The sequence below is a fragment of the Arachis hypogaea genome, chromosome 5, assembly GCF_003086295.3.
Source record: "Arachis hypogaea cultivar Tifrunner chromosome 5, arahy.Tifrunner.gnm2.J5K5, whole genome shotgun sequence".
NCBI classification, from domain to species: domain Eukaryota; kingdom Viridiplantae; phylum Streptophyta; class Magnoliopsida; order Fabales; family Fabaceae; genus Arachis; species Arachis hypogaea.
In genome coordinates, this window is record NC_092040.1 from 113,401,578 (window position 1) to 113,424,931 (window position 23,354).

The following is a 23,354-nucleotide window of genomic DNA, read 5'->3' on the forward strand; positions in this document are numbered from 1 at the left end:
ATTAACAGAATGTTCTACGTAACAATAGTACAAGAATAAAATCGATAATCTGGAGAACAAGTACAAGCTCCAGAGGTACAAAATCAACCGTTGATGCATCAATACATTTCTTTATTATTTTTCTTATAATATAAATAAAATATTTTCTATAAAACTAAAGAGAATGATAAATAAATGTATTGATGCATCAATGGTTGATTTTGTGCCTCTGTAGCTTGTACTTGTTCTTCAGATTATCGATTTTGTTCTTGTACTGTTGTTATGTAGGACATTCCATTAATTATTTAACTTTAACCTCATTGTAGGACTAAATTGATGCTAAATGAAACATTTTTAGATTCAAATAGGACACTTTAAACCTTAAGAATCAAAACAGAATTACGCCCAAACATAAGAGACAAATTTAATACTTTACCCATTTAAAATCTATTACTCAATAAGTACAAAATACTTTAAAAAGAGGTGAATTGATAAGGATGAACAATTTTAATAACAAGACAAAATGAAATAAATCAAATATGACACAATTAAATTAGAGATAAAGATAGAAGAAGTTGAAATAAATCAAATATAACAAAAACAAGTTAAAAAGGTTATCAAATTTATAAGTTTGTGAACAATATAAATATTAATTTAGCTTTTAAACCACAAAATTTTCATTAACAAAATAATTCTCATTTAAAGAAATGTTATATGATAATTAGTTAATTACTGGTGATAAGTAAAAGATTTTAAATCACAATTTTCAATATAATTACTTATTTCATTCAAATGGCTAAATAGGTCCATAAATAGTTTTTTTGGTAATTTCTATTAAACAGAAAGAAAGGAAAAGTGAAATTTGTTATTGATATTTTTAATGGAAGATTTATATACATGCACTATAATGAAGTTGATCAAACATATGACTAATTGAGTCTTATTTCTAATTAATTAGTACAACTAATTTAATTTTTAACTAACTTTAATTTATGCTACTAATTAATACATCTAATAGTCCCCCCTCAAGTTAGAGCATACATGTTGTATGTTCTTAACTTTGACCATGAGAAATTGAAACTGAAGTGCGGGGAGTGCTTTAGTGAGAATATCTGCAAATTGATGCTTGCTTGGAACGTACACTAGCTTGATAATTCCAGAAGCGATTTTCTCTCGAATAAAGTGGCAGTCGATTTCGATATGTTTGGACCTTTCATGTAACGTTAGATTGGTAGACATCTGAATAGCCGATATGTTGTCGCAAAAAACCATGGTTGAGTGGACCTCAATGTGCATGAATTTTAGAAAGGCAACGAGCGAAAGGACCTCACAAGCAGCATTTGCCAACGCTCGATATTTAGCCTCGATCGAGCTTCTAGAAACCACATCTTGTTTCTTACTCTTCCACGATATCAGAGAATCACCTAAAAAAGTGCAATACTCAGTGGTGGATCACCTCATATCTAAACAACCACCCCAGTTCGCATCAGTGTACATAGTGAGATTGAATTTGACTTAGAGGAGAAAAGGAGCCCTTGTCCCGGTGCAGCTTTCAAGTAACGAAGGACCTGATGAGTGGCATTCAAATGGGGAAGGCGTGGATCGGACATAAATTGGGCCAATTTCACTACTGCGAAGGTAATGTCTAGTCTGAAAATTGTTAAATACATGAGGCGGCCAATCAATTTTCTATAGTAGGACGGGTCATGTACGGGATCGCCTTCACCAGCTCAAAATTTCAGATTTACATTCATAGGCGTGGTGGCAGGCTTACATCCTAGATAAACCTATCTCTTCCAATAATGATAACGCATACTTTTTTTGAGTAAGTGCGATGCTATCTTTAGAGTGTGCAAGTTCTAAACCCAGAAAAAACTTGAAATCACCCAAAAGTTTAAGCTTAAAAATTAATCGAAGTTTCAGTTTAACGTTGAAAATTAATTGTGTATTAAACTTATGTGATTTAATGATTTAAAAAAAGCACAAATGGTCAAGACGTTTTTATTTTAAGAATGTTTTATACACAATTTATTATTCAATATAAAATAAGAATATTTTTTTTAAATTAGTGACACAATCATTAAAATATATATATTTATTATTATAATTAATTAAATAGACTAACTATTATTTTGATTTTAGTCTATATTTATTATAAATTTATTACATATTTATATGTAATATATTATTATTATTTAAAATACTTACTACTATTATATTACAATACACATTATACATTATGAGTTACTTACATATAATTTTTTTTATATCTAATATACTAATAATAATACTTATTTTATTTTTATGTCTAATATACTAATATAATTAATCAATGATCCAGCATATAATAATACTAATAATTTTTTTAATTATTAAAAAAGTAAGGACACAATGAGTCACACTTGCCTGACAAAACGAAAATAAGTCCAATAGTCCAAACAAAGTAATTGGACATCTCAACATGTAAACCACACTGTCCAAAAAAAAATATAAATCATGTTACAGTGTATGTTTCAGCCTTTCAGCCAAGCCAGTTTTTTCATAAGCCATGATTATAAGCTCTGATCGCTACAGGAAAGAGCAAAGGCACGTGTCCTTAAATAAAAGCACTAAAAAAATATCTGTATCTAACATTTGTACCGTAGTATTCCCCATGGAATATTATATTACAGTTATACACATATCCAACACACTTTCAATTTTAGATCATGTCCTTCTGGAAATTCTTGGAGCCCCATATTCGCATGCGATTAGCTGTTTGCTCCACCTACAATCATATTTATTTGACGTTAATTAAACTCGTATATAGCTTAATTATAAATAACTTGGTGTGATAATTAGCATTACATGAATCATTAATTAATTAAAAAGATCTAAATTTGATTTACCTGCTTGGTCCAGTTGGTCTTCCAAATAATGACTATAAGCACAAAAATCTGGATGATACTGCCACACATTGTGCCTCCCCACAGACCCTATGAGAAATTCTGAAATTTCTTAATAAAGGAAGACACATTTTATATGCATGTGCTATTAGAAGATGCTTAATTATTACCTTAACCCCCAAATGTTTATTGAAACCCAGAAAATAGCCAAGAGAGAGTCCAACAATGTAATGACATGCCAAGTTTATGTATCCAACCATAACTTGCCATCCACTCCCAATTGCCACACCTAATAAAACACACAATGAGGATTCTTTTGTTTTTCCTAATTATATATGCACGAAACACTGATACAGAAACATAAAATTATGTTTGACAAATGAGATATTAATAGAGACATTATGTTTAGAGAAATTGAATTAGTATATTTTGTGTTTATTCCAACAGAAAAGACACAGATACATTAACAAGAGATATAATTTATTTTTTATTATTATATTTTTTTTTCAAATTTTTTAAATAAAAAAATTAAACTTTTATAACTTATCCTAGTTTATTACCAAATAAAATACAAATTTTTTTTATGTGCTTTGTAGGTTTAGTTTGGACTTACCAAAGCAAGTAATTAAATACCTGATATAACTTGTGAGAGACTACTAAGAAGAATGGCTACAGCAAGCAGGTATGCTAAATCGCACACAGCTCTAATCATATCCTCGCTGTTGGTAAAGATGAGAGCTAGATGCTCTTTGCTCAGCAAAACAAAAATCAAGAATAAAATTCCAATGAAGAGAGACTGAGACATTGTCACATAGAATGAGTATTTGGCTGCTCTTGGATGCGACATCCCAAGTGTGTTAGAGATTCGAACACTTGATGTTGGAGCCACAGAAAAATCCATAATTAGTGACTAATCCTAAATATTAAAGGGAATATTTACATTCATATTAGTATCTAATCTTAGCTTGTCCCCTCACCTTATAGCAGTATTGACTCCAAGCATCAGCATGGTGTACCAACCACAGATATTGAAGCTAGAACATAAATACATGTTAGTAGAGAAAAGCATGCACTACAAGAAATTATCTAAAAAATATCGGGAAATAGATCCTCTCTATTTTTTTTAACACTTGAGAGAATAGAGTGTGATTTATTACCTTTAATTCTATATAAGTGGGAGCAAAAATAAATAGGAGGAGTGAGAGAATAATAAAAAGTGAGATTAAACACTGAACACCATCCAATTTTTTTTTTCACTAGAAAGGATCAACTTCCAAAATACCGGGCGTTAAACCCTTAATAATTGATTTAGTAACCACTTAGTATGACTTTGGTATTGGTGGCTGAGTCTAATTAAAATCTATTGAATAACTATTTTTTTACAGAAACGTTTAAGGGCCATTAAAATTTATTGTTTTTAGTCATTAATCCAATTTTTTTAGGCTAGTAATTCAATAACATACTTTTAACCCACACTTTTAAACATTAATAGCTAATTACTGAAAAAAAAATTGATACCCTCTAACATTTTTTTCCTATCATAAATCCTATTTATTGCAAAATCGAGCACTATTCTAAAACTGTTTTGTAACAAAGAGAATAGAAGAGATCTAATCTAATAATATTGTTATTTTAAATAACTTATTATTATTATTTTCTTTTTCACTGTTGAAAGATTATAAACTTCTTCAAAATTACCAATTTTTTAACATTATTATTGACTATCTCTACTTATATAAGTACCAATAATAGAGAAAGGTGTATCCTAATTCCTAAGCAATCTAAGTTTGATTGTCTCACCAAATATTATAAGAAGCAAGAGAAATAGTAGGGTTGTCTAGTTGACCAGCAAGCAACACAATGAAAGTACCATTCCATTGCTCCAAGCAATTCATAAGAGATAAAGAAAGGCTTAGCCAAGTAAATGGCCACAAATCTTTGAAAGCCAACCAAGAAAAACCACTCCAACCTTCCTTGCACCAACCAGCAACATACACAACAAGAGACTGAACCAACATGTGATGTTATTGGCCATAGCTAACCCTGTTGTACCCAATTCCATTGCATAGATGAATATATAAAGCAACAGATTTTGTAGTATTAGTGACACAAGTGACATGAACATGATCACATTGACCTTGCTCTGTGCTTGAAGAAATCTTTGAATTGGAAAAACAATAGCATAGGAGAACATGGTGGGAATTGCTTGCATTGCATACTTGCCTGCAAGATTTGCTATTTCTTTGTCTTGGCCAAGAAACTTTAAGATTTCTGTTGCATATATGTGAGTTGGTAAGAGGATTATGCAGGTCATAACTAACACAATCCATGATCTTTGGACATAAATTCCAGTGGATTGAATTTGCCCTGCTCCATAAGCTTGTCCACATAGTGTTGCTAATGCAGATGACATACCAACCTGCAATTTTTCCATCAAATTTCTTCATCAATAATAATAATAATAATATATAACAATAAACATTGGTATCAAGGACTATATATATATCTTTCAATAATTAATTTAATAATCTGGTTTTAACTACTAGACGAAAAGGTGTTACCTAGATTATTTCTTTATCAATAATAGGTTTACCATTGTAATTATTTTTTAGTGAGAGTACATAAAAAAAAGTACATAGTATATAAGGTGTAATAACTCAACAAATATTTTCTAAAGGGGATTTTTCATCCTCTCCAATAATGAGAAGAACCTATCTCTCTCCCTCTCTTAATCCTTTCTGATTCATCAAACCATCAACATCACAGCTTGAACAGCTTAGGGCATGAGATTTTCTTCATGGTGCGGTGAGCGTGGAGAACAACCAAGCTGTGAATCAAAAAAAAAAAAAGAAAAAGTTGCGAATCCAATTTTGCCATTCTCTTTCTATCCCTAATTTTTCTTTCGACATTTTCTTTCCCCCATTCTTACCTCTTCCTTCAAACTCATCCAATAGAGTTTGATGAGAGGCTATTTCGCAAGATTCTTTCTTGGTGAACATAGCTGTTCCGATCAACGAGTTGGAAGGAAGAAGATCTGAATCCCTATTACTCTGTGATTCATTGATTTCTCAAAATGGCAAACATGGCAAACAGATCCTCCCATTGCAGAGATCGTGGAGCTACATTGGCTTGCTCTCATTGCAACAAGCAAGGCCACACAGAAGATGTATGCTATAAGAAGCATGGGTACTCCTCCCACTTCTACCAATGGCAGCAACATAACACCACCATCAATCACGTGATCACTGAGGGGCATGATGATATACTCAGTGACAAACAATTCCAGCCCAATTGTCTCCAAGAGAACATTGGAATATCAAGATCTGGATTCACTCCAGAGCAAAGATTTGCCTTGTTAGAGTTGATCAAAGACAAAAGTGTGCAGCAACAACCTCATAATGCAAATCAAATTTTGACTAATTCCATTCACACTTCCACTCCAGGTAAAACCATTGCATTACATTTTAATGCGAGAATTATGAGCATTATCACTCCAAAATCTGCACTATGGATCATTGATTCCGGTGCAACAGATCATGTGACTTTTGACTTAAAAGATTTTGCAAGTTTTCAAAATATTGATCCAATCAATGTGATATTACCAAATGGAACCAAAACTGTTAGCACCATCATTGGCATAATCACATTTTCTAAAAATTTTTTTCTCAAAAATGTTTTATACATTCCTTCTTTTGATTTTAAATTGATATCTGTGTCAAAGTTAACCTCAAACTTACATTGTCAATTGTTAATCAATGATAAGTGTTGTGAGATACAAGATAGATCCACATCAAAAATGATTGGCATTGTTGAGTGTATAGAAGGGTTATATACAATGAGTAGAGAACCAGAATTCTCTCATTTTCCCCCTTTTCCAACAAAGCAAGCTTCATTGGCAGTAACTACTACTACTACTCATCCCACCACACCTTCACACAGTGAGCACAACAACATTTGGCATCTTAGATTAGGACACATACCCATGCATAAATTAATTTTTCTGAAGAAGTATTATCCTTTTATAGATAGTATTGCTTCAAATTTTCCTTGTGATTCATGTCATTTTGCAAAACAAAAGAAATTATCTTTTAATCTTAGTACAACTAAAATAAAAGATTGTTTTGATTTAGTTCATATGGATATCTGGGGTCCTATTTCTGTCCCTTCCAATGAAGGACATAGGTATTTTTTGAGTGTGGTGGATGGTAAGAGCAAATTCACTTGGATTTTTTTTATGAAAACCAAATCTGAAGCATCACAATTGGTTATTAATTTTGTGAATTTTGTCAGAGTACATTTTGAAAAACAAGTTAAGTGTATAAGGACCGACAATGGGCCAGAATTCACTCTAAAATCCTTTTTTGCATCAACTGGAATTTTACACCAAACTTCTTGTGTAGAAACACTAGAGCAAAACGGGATTGTAGAGAGAAAACACCAGCATATTTTAGGTGTTGCTAGAGCACTGCTATTTCAATCAGGAATTCCACATTGTTTTTGGCAATACGTAGTTGCTCACGCCATTCACCTAATTAATAGGCTGCCCAGCACTAACCTGAATAATGCTAGTCCTTATAAGCTTTTGTATGGCAAATTACCTGACCTTTCATATTTAAGAGTATTTGGTTCTCTTGCATATGCCTCCACATTAACAAATTCAAGAACAAAATTAGACCCAAGAGCCAGAAAAACAGCTTTTCTTGGTTTTAAATTAGGAACAAAGGGTTTTCGACTTATTGATTTAAAATCAAAGGAAATTTTCATATCCAGAAATGTAATTTTTTATGAAACTCATTTTCCATTTTTACATTCCACTAGCACTGACATTTCTGTAGTGCCCATTCGTACTCCACAATGCATTGATCTTTTTCAATATGATACACCATCCACACATCATTTGCAATCACCCACACATACCACACTCATAGATTCAAATGAACATTTCTCAAGCTCAATGCACTCACCAATTTCCTCACACACCATTGCACCCATTACCACACCACACACTGATAATGCACCTGCATCACAACACTCTGACATCACACATGACTGCATTACTAGAAAGTCTGAAAGAGTCAAGAAACCGCCTGCTTATTTGAAGGACTATCATTGTATGACAACCCACACAGCTCACTCTAGCAATGTTTCCAACTCTAACTCTTTATATCCTATCTCACAACACTTGTCATATGATAAACTAACCCCGAAATATAAGTCACTTTCTCTAGCCATCACCTCAAATCAAGAACCTAGCACTTATGAGGAAGCGGCTGCACATGAATGTTGGAGAAAGGCAATACAAGATGAATTGACAGCTCTAGATCAGAACAGAACTTGGTGTCTCACTGAACTCCCAAAAGACAAGAAGGTTGTGGGTTGCAAATGGGTTTTTCGGGTAAAATTCAATCCCGATGGCACCATAGAAAGGCACAAAGCGAGGCTAGTTGCAAAAGGATTCACTCAAGTGCAAGGAGTAGATTATGGTGATACTTTTAGTCCAGTTGTCAAAATGACTACCCTACGAGTAATGTTAGCATTAGCAGCGGCAAAGAAATGGCATTTGAAACAGCTGGATGTCAACACTGCCTTCCTTCATGGAGATTTGGACAAAAAAGTTTATATGAAGATACCACCCGGTTTGGCTGTGTCACAACCAGGTTTGGTTTGTAAATTGCAAAAATCTCTATATGGGCTTAAGCAAGCAAGCAGGCAATGGAACATTAAGCTCACTCAGACTCTTGTGGATGCTGGTTATAAGCAATTTTTTGATGATCATTCACTCTTCATTAAGAAACAATCTCAAAGCTTCACTGCCATTCTAGTATATGTTGATGACTTGGTTTTAACCGGGAATGACATTGGTGAAATCAATTCCATCAAGCAAGATTTGGATGACAAATTCAAAATAAAGGATCTTGGTGATCTCAAATACTTCTTGGAAATGGAAGTAGCACGCTCTAACTCTGGAATTCACATTTATCAGCGGAAGTACACCATGGACCTTCTCAGAGATTTTGGTTATCTAGATTGCAAGCCTCTCTCTACTCCATTTGATTATAGTCAGAAACTTTCAAAGGAATCAGGTACCATTTTAACAGACAATACTGTTTACAGACAGCTCATCGGCCGACTCTTTTACCTCACAAATACTAGACCCGATATCTCTTATGCTGTGGGACGTTTGAGCCAATTTTTGGACTGTGCAACAACTTCTCACCTACAGGCTGCTTTTCGTGTACTCCGATATTTAAAAGGCCGACCTGCAACTGGTCTCTTCTTCTCCTCTACTTCTAATCTGCATCTCACTGGATTTGCCGATGCTGACTGGGCTACCTGTGCCGATACTCGTCGCTCCATTTCCGGTTATTGCTTCATGCTTGGGAACTCGCTCATTAGCTGGAAGAGTAAAAAGCAAACCACAGTTGCCAAGTCCTCTGCAGAAGCTGAATATAGGTCTCTTGCTGTTGCCACTTGTGAAGCTAGTTGGTTATCTTTCTTAATGGATTTCATTGGCTTGCCGCTTCAAAAGTCTATCACTCTATTCTGTGACAACCAGTTAGTCATTCACATTGCCAATAATCCCATTTTTCATGAAAGAACTAAACACATTGAAGTGGACTGCCACATTGTTCGTGAAAAGCATTTGTCTGGTCTCATTCATCTTATGCCAGTTCGTTCCAAGGATCAACTTGCTGATTTTCTTACCAAAGCTCTGCCACCGGGTCCTTTTCTTGCCAATGTTTCCAAGCTAGGATTGTTAGATTTACACAATTCTAGCTTGCGGGAGGGTGTTACCTAGATTATTTCTTTATCAATAATAGGTTTACCATTGTAATTATTTTTTAGTGAGAGTACATAAAAAAAAGTACATAGTATATAAGGTGTAATAACTCAACAAATATTTTCTAAGGGGAATTTTTCATTCTCTCCAATAATGAGAAGAACCTATCTCTCTCCCTCTCTTAATCCTTTCTGATTCATCAAACCATCAACATCACAGCTTGAACAGCTTAGGGCATGAGATTTTCTTCAGTACTTTCATGTTTTTTTAAATTATGGCAGTGATAGTGAGATAGGCTATAATCTCATAAGAAATTCAAAATTTATGTTCAAAGAAAAGAGTATTTGAAAGTAAGTCTAATTATTTTTATAACGATTATTTTTTAGGCGAGTCCTGGAGTAACAGTTGAGTTCTCTGTTGTGACTTTAAGGTCACAAAATTCAAACCGAAATCAATTACTGATATAATTATTAAGTTAGACTGCCTATATTATATTCTTTGGGTGCGACGCAGGATGCTCTATTTTAGTACTAACTACTCTTTTAAGTGTAGTTATTAGTATAAGATGAGGACTAAAGTTTAAGGGAATAAAGTTACATATTTCTAAGTTTTAACCTTATCTTTAATTGTGTGTTTTGGGAACATAGACATTAATTAATTAAAAGATGTAGCAGCAAGTTTGGGAAGAATGGGGAGAAGCAAACCAGCAAAGTAAAATAGATGGCACTGATTACACCAAAGTAAAGAGATATTGAAGAGAGAACAATGTCTCCAAGATGGCCAGCATATATGTTGAGTGATGAAATTGTGAGAAAATTAAAGAGTGATGAGAGTGCCATTGGTGCTGCAATCTTCCATAACTTCACTGTCTCTATGCGCAACACAAATTTGACATCCTTGAAGCTCTTCACTGCCATGTAATCAGCCTCTGAGGTAGATTCTTCCATAACCAATAATGGTGTCTCCTCCATTCTTGGAACTCAGTAAAGGGGTGATGAATATTTTGTTATGAACTTGCAAACAATACTAACTAACAAACCTTATGTGATCATAATTTGTTTATAGTCTTATCTCAATTATGAAAAGCACTGTGTGGCACGTTATCTCAAAGTGATTTTATCATGGAAGTTGGGCCTTCATCATCATGCTATAGTGTTTTGTCTTCTTAGATTTTAGCGGGAGCAGTTAGGATTAGAATGAACTAATCCACATAATTAGTATGCTTAATCACCTTGACTAATTACTTAACTATCATTGATTGATTGCATAAACTATAATCAATAGTTGATCCCGTTATAAATAGAAAAATGTGTGATTCAACCACACATTCAACTTACATCCTTATTTATTTATTTTGCAAAATACAGAATATTTATCATTTTAACTAAATTTTTATTAATGTGTTAAGAAATTCATGTAGGAACATATGGAGGGAAAATCAACAATATATAGAATAGATCACATAAAAAGATAAATAAGTAGTGAAAATAGTAGAAAACTTAAAAGAAAACTATATTAACAATAATCATATAGCCGAAAGTCTTAAAATATATTTATTAATAATAATATTCGGTTCTTCGGGTTCCGAACAGGTCGGTGGAGCTCTAGGGATGTGATGGTAGGAACCAGTCTTGATCTGGGTCTAGGGGATGAGGGCGGAGACTTCACAACCTCCCGAGCCGCTACGGTATGAGGGGGTGCCACCTGCAATGACATTTCGACACTCAAGTCAGAGATGGTACAGATGGCAGTGAGAATAATGGGATAGTGACGTACCGTGGGAGAGGGGTAGGACCCTTCCCATATATACTTTGTCAGTAGGGCAGGTCCCACAGGGGAGGTCCCTTTCCTGGAAGCTTCTTCTCCCAGCTGTCGCATAACTGGCTACCAGGGAGTAGGTATCCGGGTTGCAATCCGGGTGCATGAGGCCCGTCGGGTCGGCCGCTCGGATTGGTTCGGATAATGCACCTGCCGGACTGGGCCGGAACAGTGCCCCCCAACATGGCGGCTACGGCCATAAGCGCCATTGTTGGCGCGTTCTATTCACATGTATCGTCGCTTGGTCGGTGTGTCATTAGTCGTGGTAAGGGCGTACCCCCTACGTGCGAGTGAGGCTCGTCACCTCGATCCTTGTGTCGACATTTAATGCTCTTGATGGCTGATTTAAACCCTGCGTGAAAAGTCCACTTTACCCTTGTCTTTTGCGCTTCCTATGCGTTAGTTTCCACTTCAGTTTCCCTTCTCCCTTTACGTTTCTAACTTCCCCCTATCAACACGTTCCCCTCATTTTCTCTCATTTCTCCTGCAGTTCTTTGCTTTGAGTCTATCTCTGTGTTGTCTATTTTCTTGAGATTTACCCAATTCTTCTTTGATTTATCCAGTTCTTCTTTGATCATCACTCTCCTGGTAAGTTTCCTTTCTCCTTCTCTTCTTATTTTAACTTTGCATTTTATGTTGTTTTTCTGCATGTTGCTTCTACGCCTGTATTGCCTGTTTTGCATTGCATGCTAGGATAGTTCCAATATTAGGCAGACATTAGGGGGTATCCATTTTGGGTTTTGGCTTTTTAGGCTTTGTTTTGGCTATAGATTTAGCCGTTGTTTGACTGTAGATACTGGATAGGCAAACTGTAGTTTCTGGTGTTAATTCCAGTCTCCCGACCTCATAGACTGACTCTGAGTGGTGCGCCACTGTAGGTATGGCCCAACGTCTCATCGCGAGGGTTCCCGTTGCGAGAGCACCCTACGACCGATATGCTTGGGTGACCTTGGACGTGAAGGATATCCCCAATCAGATGTCTTTAGAGGAACTTGCAGTTGAGGAGTTCCGACAAGCTGATTACCTCTGTGGAGGAGGCCCCGAAGAAGCTAACTACGAGGTTTTCATTCCCGCTGACCACGAGCGGATATTCCATCTAAACCTGCACACTCCCCGGATCGCCGATTGGATCTGGGTATACAAAGCGATGTTCACCCATTTGGACATTCACATACCCTTCTACCCTTTTCAGATGGCGCTGCTAAACCGATGCGACGTAGCACCATCCCAACTGCATCCAAACAGCTGGGCTTCTATCCGTTGTTTCGAGATGGTCTGTGAATATTTAGAGTTGTAGGTCTCCGTTGAGGTTTTAATGTTTCTCTTTACCTTAACAAACCCTTCTAAAGAGGGAAGGGTCAGGAAAGGCTTCATGTCTTTCCGGTCTGTACAAGGTCAGAGGATTTTTAGCCTGTTTGAGGATTCTTATCATGGTTTTAAAGATAAGTACTTCAAGGTCTATCCCACCGAAGGTCGGCATCCCTTCTGGTTGACCTTGGAGGGGAACGCCGCATCCCAACTTATTGGAGTTTCGGGGCAGGTGCTAACACCTTCACAAAGGTGACATACAAAGGGTTGTCTCCCGAGAATAAGAAATTTGCCGACGTTCTGTTGGCCATCTTTGGCAAGAATCATGTTAACCCCCATCTCCTCATGGGTGATCAGGATATGGCTAGGAGTTATATAGGTGTGTGGTCGTTTGGTTGTTTGCTCGTGTTTGTTATTTTTCGTTGCTTGATTAACCGTTTTGCCGACTAACGAGCTTTCGTCCATTGTTTCAGTATTAATGGCTGGCGAGCAGGTTGGACTCGATGCTTTATTCAACACATTTCTGCTCGAGGGCAGCGATGACGATTTCGCCACCCGTACTAATGAGGTGCCTCACCCTTCTGCTGCCGAGGCCGAGGCCCAGTCCCAACCTACGCAAGGAGAGGCAGCTGGGACCAGCTCTGGTCTAAGTCCCCGACCAGAGGTCGAAACGGAGGGTGGAGGTCCTGAGGTTATCGTCGTTGAGAACCCGAGGAAAAGGAAATCGTCCTCCAGCCTTGAGGGGGTCCTCACGGTGATGGAGAAAAACTTTGATGCTATTAGCTTTATCGATTCCCAGCTCCTATCTGGTACAGGGGACTTCTTCTTTGGTGGGGACCTTGCTTCTCAAGTCAAATGGGTGTACTGCACTTTGCTCCGAGCCGCTGCCATAGCAAGGAAGGCAGAGACCATCTTGGCGGGAGCTCAGAATCTGGAAAACAAGCTTCAATTGTACGTCAGCGCCAATGAAAAGTATAAAGTAGAGGTGAAGTTGTTGCAGGCACAGTTGGCTGCTTCTGAAGAGAAGGTTAAGACTTTCGATGCTGCCGTAGCGCGACTTACCGAGCGAGAGCTTAGCTTGGAGGGCCAACTCAACGCTGCTCAGGGTCGGGTGAAGGAGCTCGAGAAAGAGTGTGATGAGGCCCTCTCGTCGGCAACTACAGCCAAGACTGAGGCAGCTGCTTTGAAGAAAAAGTACAAGAGACTGTGAAGTAAGGTAAGAATGCCATCCTGGTGACCGAGGAGGCGATCAAGGCTCAAGTGAAGCTGTTAGCTCCCGATTTTAATACCTCGGCCGTCAGCGTCTTTAAAACCATTAAGGATGGCAAGATTGTCGATATCCCAAAAAAGTGATGTAATCTCACTTGTTGTATCTTGTTTGGATTTTTATAATTTGTGTAGATCTTTGAATACTTGAGTAGTTTTAGCGAACTTGTTTACCGTTTTGTCGGTAGTTAACAAATTGCTTGTTTACCGTTTTAACGACTTGCTGCTGTGTTTGTTTACCGTTTTATTGGTAATTAACTATTTGCTTGCCCTTGCTTACCGTTTCGTTGGTAATTAACGAAGCCAGATCGAGGCTTTTTTGTTTGAGTACCTGAAACTTGGCCTTATTTAGTAGCCGTTTGTTGTAGCGTTTGCGACTTCAGTGGTTCTTGGAGTGATCAGTCTCGGGATGCCGTGTCGTTATGGAATTGGTTACCTTTACTTGGCAAAGTAATTTGAATAATTTGAATAATATTAAAATATGAAACGAAAAAAGAGAAAACTAGCGTAGCCTTAACATGATTATATCATGATGAATTGCAAATAAACAACTAATGGGAGGTAATGCAATATGAAGTGCAACGAGTCATACTAAACCGGTACATCGCCTGCCCGTCGGGTGTACTTCGGCCTCTAGGAGAATAATGTTTTTAGGTTTCTCGCGTTCTACGTTTTGGGAACCTCCCTTCCGTCCAGTCATTCCAGCTTATAGGCACCACTGCCGACCACTTCCTGTATGGACCTTCCCAATTTGCAGCCAACTTCCTTCTCCTGGTGTTGGGAGACCCACGTCGTTGTGTCGCAAGACTAGGTCATTCGGCTCAAAATCTCTTTTTAATACGCTGGCGTTGTAATGTAGGGTCATCCTTTGTTTCAACGCCGTCTCCGACAAGTGGGTCATTTCCTTCGTTTCGTCTATCAAGTCCTTCTCCACGACTTCCTCAACTCCTCCCAAGCATAGTCGTGGACTTGGTTCCCCAATCTCTACATGTATTATCGTGTCAACCCCGTAAGTGAGTCGGAAGGGCGTCCCCTGGTAGATGACCGCTGCATTGTGCGATAGGACCAGAGGACCGATGCTAGCTCGTCTGTCCAGGCTCCCTTCTTTTGGTCAAGTCGCTTTTTGAGGCCTTGTAGGATGATCTTGTTTGTTGCTTCGACTTGGCTGTTAGTTTGGGGGTGCTCAATGGATGAGAATTTCTGCTTGATGCCCAAGCCGGCGAGAAATTCTCCAAATTTTTTGTCGGCAAACTGTGTCCCGTTGTCCGAGATGACGACCTCTCCAATTCCAAATCTGGCTATTACTTGTCTCCACATGAACTTTCGGCAATTTGTCGAGGATATGCTGGCCAATGACTCGGCCTCCACCCACTTGGTATAGTAGTCGATGGCGACAATTAGGTATTTGACCTGTTCAGGTCCGACCGGAAAAGGCCCTAACAGGTCGACTCCCCATTAGGAGAATGTCCGGGAGGCCATCAGTAGGCTCAGTTCAGCCGCCGCCGCTCTGTAAAAGTGACGTTCTCCTGGCATCTTCTGCATTTCCTCAAAAACTCTTTAGAATCCACCATCATAGAGGGCCAGTAGTAACCAGTCCTGACGAGTTTTCAAGCTAAGGCCTTCCCTCCGATGTGGTGGCCGCAACACCCCTCTTGGACTTCGCTTAACACGTAGTCCGTTTGGTCGGGGCGTAGGCACTTCAATAGAGGTTGGTTGAGCCCTTTCTTAAACAGTTGGCCTTGTATTATTGTGTACTTGGCCGCTTCTCTTCTCAGTGCCTTCGCTGTCTTTTTGTCATCAGGGAGTTTACCATTTTCCAGAAAGTCGGTGATCGAGTCCATCCATGAGGGGGAGTCATCCGCCCGGGTTGTATGCAACGTTACTGTGGGCCCTTTCACCAAACCTTGAATAAGAGATTGGTTACCCGTTCCTAGCTTTGTGCTCGCCGGTTTTGATAGGAGATCATCTCGTGCGTTTCTCTCTCTTTAGCTAAATTATTATTGATTCTAAATTTTTTAATTTATTAAAATATCCCTAATAACAAATATCTTTAGTTAAAATTATTTTCTAAATTAACCTTATCACAATTAATATTAACATAAAATACTTATCTAAATTTTCAAAAATTCCATAATTTATAATTCGTCTCATAATTCATAGTTAAACTTATATAAAATAAAATTCAACAATTCTAACGACATATGTATTAAAAGCTTTACTATTATCCAAATTAAAGTTACAAAGAAATCTCAAAAGTTAAAACTTACTAGCAGCTGCAAGCATACATGCACAATTCTTGTACAAGAACGCAAACACATCAATAAAATGGAATCAATAGTACAATAGAGAATAGACAGCCTTACACATAGAAAAATGAACACAATTATCAAATATGATGTCTTCTCCTTCATTGGTTCCACATTTCTTGTGCAAATTGATCCCTCCATTTACCCCAAGCATCGCTCGTCGCAATATGGAGGATCGTCCCACCATCTACGCCAAGCATATTTTAATCTGCTATCTCATCAATAGGATCCACGACCATCACTCTTCTAATGTGATTATGCAAAAGACAACATGCAATTATAACTCTTCATTGAGTCTTAATAGGATAAAATGATATTTCCCTTCAAATTTTTCGTCTTGCTTTTAATACTCCAAATGCCCCTTTCAATGACATTTCTAGTTTGTGAGTGTTTCATATTAAAAAGTTCTTGGGCTATACGGGGTTGATTATGTGGATTAAACTCACTCAAATGATAATTTTGTTCTCTATAAGGTGCTAAAAATCCTTCACAATTCATGTATCCACTATCCAGCATCACATAAGTAGTAATGACCTAGTGTGACATATAAAATTGAACAAAATTAATGAAAGATCAAATGGTTACTTTGATAACATACTAAAGTCTCAATAAAATACCTTGGGGAACACTAAACCCATTGCGAAATAGTGCAACTCACAATATCCTAGAATCCGCAGTCGAACCCTCCCAACCCACCAATACATAGATAAATTGTATATCGGGAGCAACCACTCCAAATACATTGGTTGTTATGTCACCTTTTCTGTTTCAATATCTAGGTTTATCAGCCTCAAGGATATTAACTTTGATATGGGTACCATCTAAGGTTTCTAGGCAATTCTAAAATTAAAAAAAAAATCAATTAACTCAATCCTAAAACACACCAAGCATATTAGGTTTAATAACATTAGTAAGATAAATTACCTTAAACCATTTCCATCGTTCATCCATTCTATCCTGACTAAATGGTTGAGGTTTCTTTTGTAAGAGATTATGACATCTCAAAATAGCAAGCAATACATCATTAAATCGCCTACTAATTGTTTCTTCATATCTCACAAATTGTCTTTTTATTATTCTAATTTTGATGTCATATACTATAATATGTAAAAACATGGCAACTATTTTTTCTACACTCATATTCCTACTTGGTTCTACCCTTTCAATCCCTCTAAGTATGTTACACAATGCATAAAAGGCACGTTTATCCATTCTTAGGTTTTCTATATCACTAAAATAAATAATCCTACCGATATTAACATCCATTACTACTTGCCCACTATAACTATCAACCATTTTCTTTTTATTTTTTTTCAATTGCAATATAATCAAAACATAGCAAATCATCAACAACTTAATCATAAGGTCATTCATTAATTCAAAATGTAAAATTAAATAAGCAATAACTCTCATTTTCTGTTTGAGATCTATTCTGTTAAAAAAGAGAAAAAAACATTAAAATAATTGAGGAAAATAGAACTTAACACCCACTTAACAAGAAGATTATAATTATAGACCATCATCATCATCAGCAAATTGAAAAAAAAAAGGAAAGAAACAATGCTTAACATCAATTCCGTGCAGGATATTGTTGTTCTTACAAGTGTGAGTTGTGAAGTTTGACATGTGTTAAATTTAAAAAATTCACATATAACCAAATCATGCTAAAAAATTCACATGAGAGAATTTGCACTCTGACAATTACATGTTTGTATAATATCAATGATATGCATGGATTATGAATTTTAAGGCAGGTAATTTTGTATGCAATGGAATAGAGGCCTCAAATGACAAGAACAATCCATCCTTATGAGGAGCAACCTGTAGATACAATTCCTTGCAATTATGTATAGAGAGACAATTACTTTCTGTATAATGCAGTTCATTGCTCCCATTTGCAAGACCAGATAAGTACTGTTTCTGTACTTACCCAAAGGAGGACATCCCATTGTACAAGAAATATTTGAGGACAGACATAGTCCATTCTTCAAAACCTGTGTAGAATTGTAAGGGTCACAAAGTAAATCATTTGGCAAAGATAGATATACTGTTTATACATTATATGAACCCTATCATTATGGTGAAGCCATTGTCTTCTCCGCATATGAAAGCCACTATCTGCCATAACTCAAAGGAGCAAAACATCATCTTTAGCATCCTATTTATGTTTTCCAAGATTTGTTAAGAGATAATATACATACAAATAAACCACATTAGGCAAATTACTAATTAATAATTTTAATAATAACTGTTTGATAGAGCATTCTGTGTTGTGGATACATGAAGTAATTTTCTCTATGGCTTTTCTAACTTCAGTCTCTTGATGAAATTGTAAAATCAGATATTTCTTAAGCAAGTTGAGCACGTTGAGCATAATGTGTAGCCGGGAAAATTACTACAAAAAAGAAAAATTGTCAATTTTAGCTTCTCTATTGTATGTATTCCTTTGCATGAAACAATCTACAAATAAAATGGTTGCAATTAGATACTAGGAAGACAAACCTTCGTAGAAGGGAAAACAGTTGCAAGCACAAAGTAATTCCCTGTGACAACATCGTTCAACGTCTTCCCAGTTTCCAAGTCGCCGTAGCATCTAACACATTCATCAACTAATGACTTAAGAGGATTCAATTGCACACTTCTGTTCATTGATGAAGCAATTGACACCTACGATAATCGTTGCATCATGTATGATAAAACTTTTCTCAAACCATAGCATAACAACAATAACACATGATCACAGAAGGAAGGAGAAGAAAGAAGAAGAGAAATAACTACCGAGAAGAAAGAAGAAGGAAGGAGAGAATGAGAGAACAACTATAGAAATTTGCAACTCAATTACTCATATACTAATCAACTATTGTTAATTGTACTCGTTATATTTTTTTAGAAGCCATATGAGTCATATGGCTGGCTTCTAAAAAAATATAACACGTATAATTAACAAATGGTTATTGCCAAATCCCCCCTAACACATCAAAGAAACTCTACTACTCTTGTCTTTTTTTCTGCTGCTTCATTCAACATTTTGTTATGGTCAATGTGTAGAGCCAGAAGAGGAAGAAGACGCTTCCGGGAGAAGATATTTAGCTGGTGGAAGCAAAGGGGATCTGAGTATTTTCTGTACAAAACCTTCAACTTCCCATTCCCAACATTCGAGTGAAAACTCACTAGTAGCCCAGCACAATCCCTGTGTAACAACAACAAACAAAACACAGTTAATTAAAGTAACAACAATCATATATCCTAAAGACAAATAATATTTTATGTACTTACATAAGTTGTTCTTGTGTGTAACCGGTGTATAGCTTAAGTGTGTCACTCCAAAGAGGTGTCTTGTTAAGTGTACATCTAGCTGCAAAAACTGCTGAGGCTGCAACCATTGATGGACAGTACATTAAGGTTGCATAATGCATCATTCCCAACTCAGATAGAAAGTGTGCCATGTTCTCCAGCTGTGGTAATTTTAAAAGCAGAATAATTATTAGACATTATTATTATTACTATGAAAAAAAGAAGGAAAAAATGAATTAAGTGTAAGGCATAATGTTTCACAGACACCTGCTGATCTGGAACTTCAGCCTTGATGAAACGAACAAGGAAAACAAATGGAGTAGGCACAGTCAAAGTCCATTCACCTCCGGGGCCAGATTTCTTCATACTTGGATGCCATGAGCATGGCACTGATCCCAACCACTTGGAGTTCCGTTCTTGGCACAGTCGTCACTGCTAAGAATCTATCAATGATGTTGATGGTGAGATAAAGTGTCTCATTAGAGAGATCAAACTTGGTGTGCAAATCTGTGAGCCAACAACCAATATAACTCTCATCTTTTCATTGATCTCTCTTGTGAGTCTATGTAATCATGTGGACGGCTCTCATTCTTCCTTATTCATCATCAATCGCCAAACTTGCATGTTATTGAATATAGAGACTAAAGTATGTTTTTGTTTTTAAAACATTAAAAACTTAAATAGGAGGAACACATTAGGAACAAAAACTATATATAAAAATAAATTTTAATTTTATGTTTCACCAATATCAATCTTTTACGATCACATTTTAAGTAAATTACATTTAATCACATTATTTTATTCTAAATAAATTTATTTTTTTATAATTTTATTCTAAAAAAATTTTACCCTCATAAGATGTTTGTAGAATAACTAGTACATAAATTTATAAAAAAAATGATACATGTATAATAAAATAATATAATTCTAATCATTTTAGAAACATTTTATGTTGAGTAAAAATTTTTTAAAAGTAAAATTATAAAAAATAAATTTATTTAAAATCAAAATAGTGTGATTAAGTGTAATTTACTTAAATGTAATTAAAAAATAATTGAATAATTATGTATAGTAAAATATTAAATTTTAATTATTAAAAAATATCTTTATAAAAAGACGTTTTCAATATCTTTATCTGAGTAGCTTCTTAAAAAGTCCTGATTAAATATGACTTATTTACATATATTTGTGTATTTCTAGAAACATGATAATGTGCCTCTTATATCGAAAAAGTCATTGTCTATTAAAAACGATAATAATGATTTAAAAATTAAAATTTTTAAAAGTTTCGCAGAGGTGTGAATTCTATAAAATCATAGAGTCACTCTAACAAAAAAAAATCACATTCCTAAAATTAAGGTTGGAATATTAGATTTGAAAAGATAATAATTTTTTTATTTTAGAAAAAATCCCGACAAAATTCGTTATAGTTATCAATCTTCAATCCCTTTTTCTATTATTTGCGTAGTCATGTGGTGCTTTTTTTCTCTTACCAAAAAGTTAGTTTCAATTCCACGTCCATTATTTGAACAGGGTTCAACAAAATAGTGATTAATGCTTATAATAAGAAGAGATAGTAACTAAATTTTCTTTTGATACAACATTCAGCTTATCGACAATAGTTTCTTTTCCTTTATCAGTCATGCTATGTAAGAATACCAAAATATCTCTCAAAGTAAAGTAGTTATTTTCATTGAATTTTTTAATAATGGGTGAGAAGATTTTTTTTGTTAAATCTAAAAATTTGATTTTCATCATGAATCAAATGAAAATTAGTGGCTCTAAATACTATAAAAGTTATAAAAAAAATAAGAAAAACATCATAGATAAAAAAATTGAGATAGCACAAAAAAAGAGAACTAGAGAATTTAAAAATAATTATTAAAATTGCATAAATTAAATTAGAGTACAAGACCAAGTACTCCATACTCCGTGCCAGGGACGAATCATGCTTTAATTTGTGAGGCTGTGAACGCTCATGAATGTATGATTTTAGACAATGAAGCCTTCTATGATAAATATATATATATATATATATATATATATATATATATATTCCTGTTAAAAAAATTATATTTGTCTTCACATTAAAAAAACTATTAAATTATGTTAAAATATTTGTTTTATATATATTTTTTATCTTCTAAAATAAAATTTTAATACATTATTAGTATAAAATAGTTGTACACGTACATCTAATTATATAATATTATATCATAAAAAATAATTGTCTTATACGTTAGTTACATTCGCTTGAATTGAAATTTATACCCTTAAATATTTTTTTCTATTCAACTTTAATATTTACTAGTAAATTAAAAAATTTTGTACTAAACATGCATTTTGGTAATTAATTTTTAAGCATAAATTGAATTACAAATCAACTAAAATAATAATATATTTTGTACGTTTATCTATCTAAATAATTAATTTTATTATTATTATTATTATTGAAATTAATTTTCAGTATTTCTTTTATTAAATGATTGAATAATCATTAAGTAATCTATAAAATATATAATGAGAATATGAAAGATTTATTGAATAATTTTTTTTTCTAAAATACAATTTGTCATACGCAACTAAAAAAAATGTTTTTAGTTTCATTATTAATTAAAAATATTTTATTTTATCATCTTAATTAATCTCATTATTTATTATTATTATAATTAAATATTTAATATTATTAATATAATTTATTTCTTTAATAATTCTTCAACTTTAATATATAGTTTAGTAACTATAAATACTTTGGGTGGTAGAGTGGGGTACGGTTTGTGTATGCCTACGGGTAGGGTAGGGTACGCATATATATAATGAAAGAAGTAAGAGTTGAACCCACAACATCTGTTATGTAATGACTTATAACAAGTGAACAACCACTAAATTAGTGAGTTAATTTAATAATTTAGAGTATTAGTTTTTTATTTTTTATGTTATTAATACGTATAAAATTTAAAATAATTGAATTTTATATTTACTTTGAAAAAATTTGATATTTCTGCGGGTAGGATAAGGTAGGTAGAATTTAAAATTTTAGGATACGGGTAGGGTTAGGGTTGAGAGATTCTCAATCTACGAGTATAATATGGCAGAATTTTAATAAAATTTTCAACCCACAAATAGAATTAGGATAGAGTTTGAATCCTACCTTACTTTATTCATTGCTAGCCCTAACTGTGCTGAATGTAAGACTACAAATAACACATCACAGAATAATTATTTACAGAATTCCCAGCACACTAGGAGGTATGAACAAAGTTCAGGAATATCTTAGCAAATGCTTGTATTATGTGAACATTGGCAACAATGATTACATAAACAATTATTTCGTGTCACAATTGTACCCAACATGCCAAATCTATACCCCTCTTCACTATGCACAACTTCTCATTCAACACTTAGAACACAATTTACTGGTATTCATTCAACCCAACTCTACTTTAATAATTTATATGTCGTGTTATATCTTATATGTCTCTACTGATTAATTATTAGACAAATTTTTTGGTATAGACATGGGGAATTGTGCTGTTTGAATTTTAGAATGACATGTATCCATTAAATGGGTCAATGGGAGAAATTCTGTGGTTGCTTCAGTCGCAGGAATACTAGCATCAGTAGTTGTCAGCAGTAGGGGTGTTTATGGCCTTGTTCGAAAATTTGGTCCGACTCTGAACACTTTAAAAATTAATTTGGTGTGATTTTTTTGAATTT

At 34.9% G+C, this 23,354-nt stretch overlaps 1 protein-coding gene and 1 pseudogene across 1 annotated transcript; both read right to left on the reverse strand.

The window, feature by feature from the left end:
• Nucleotides 1-4,776: 4,776 nt before the first annotated feature.
• LOC112804033 (protein DETOXIFICATION 35-like) lies at nucleotides 4,777-5,298 on the reverse strand. Its single transcript, XM_025847469.3, has one exon. It carries the CDS (start codon nucleotides 5,296-5,298, stop codon nucleotides 4,777-4,779), a length of 522 nt encoding a protein of 173 aa, XP_025703254.2.
• A 14,082-nt stretch (nucleotides 5,299-19,380) lies between these two features.
• LOC112804034 (G2/mitotic-specific cyclin S13-7-like) lies at nucleotides 19,381-21,159 on the reverse strand (annotated as a pseudogene).
• Nucleotides 21,160-23,354: the final 2,195 nt, after the last annotated feature.

What these genes read in the sequence shown, in the direction of transcription:
- LOC112804033 (XM_025847469.3), bottom strand. Translation starts at nt 5,298, where the DNA reads ATGGAAAAATTGCAGGTTGGTATGTCATCTGCATTAGCAACACTATGT.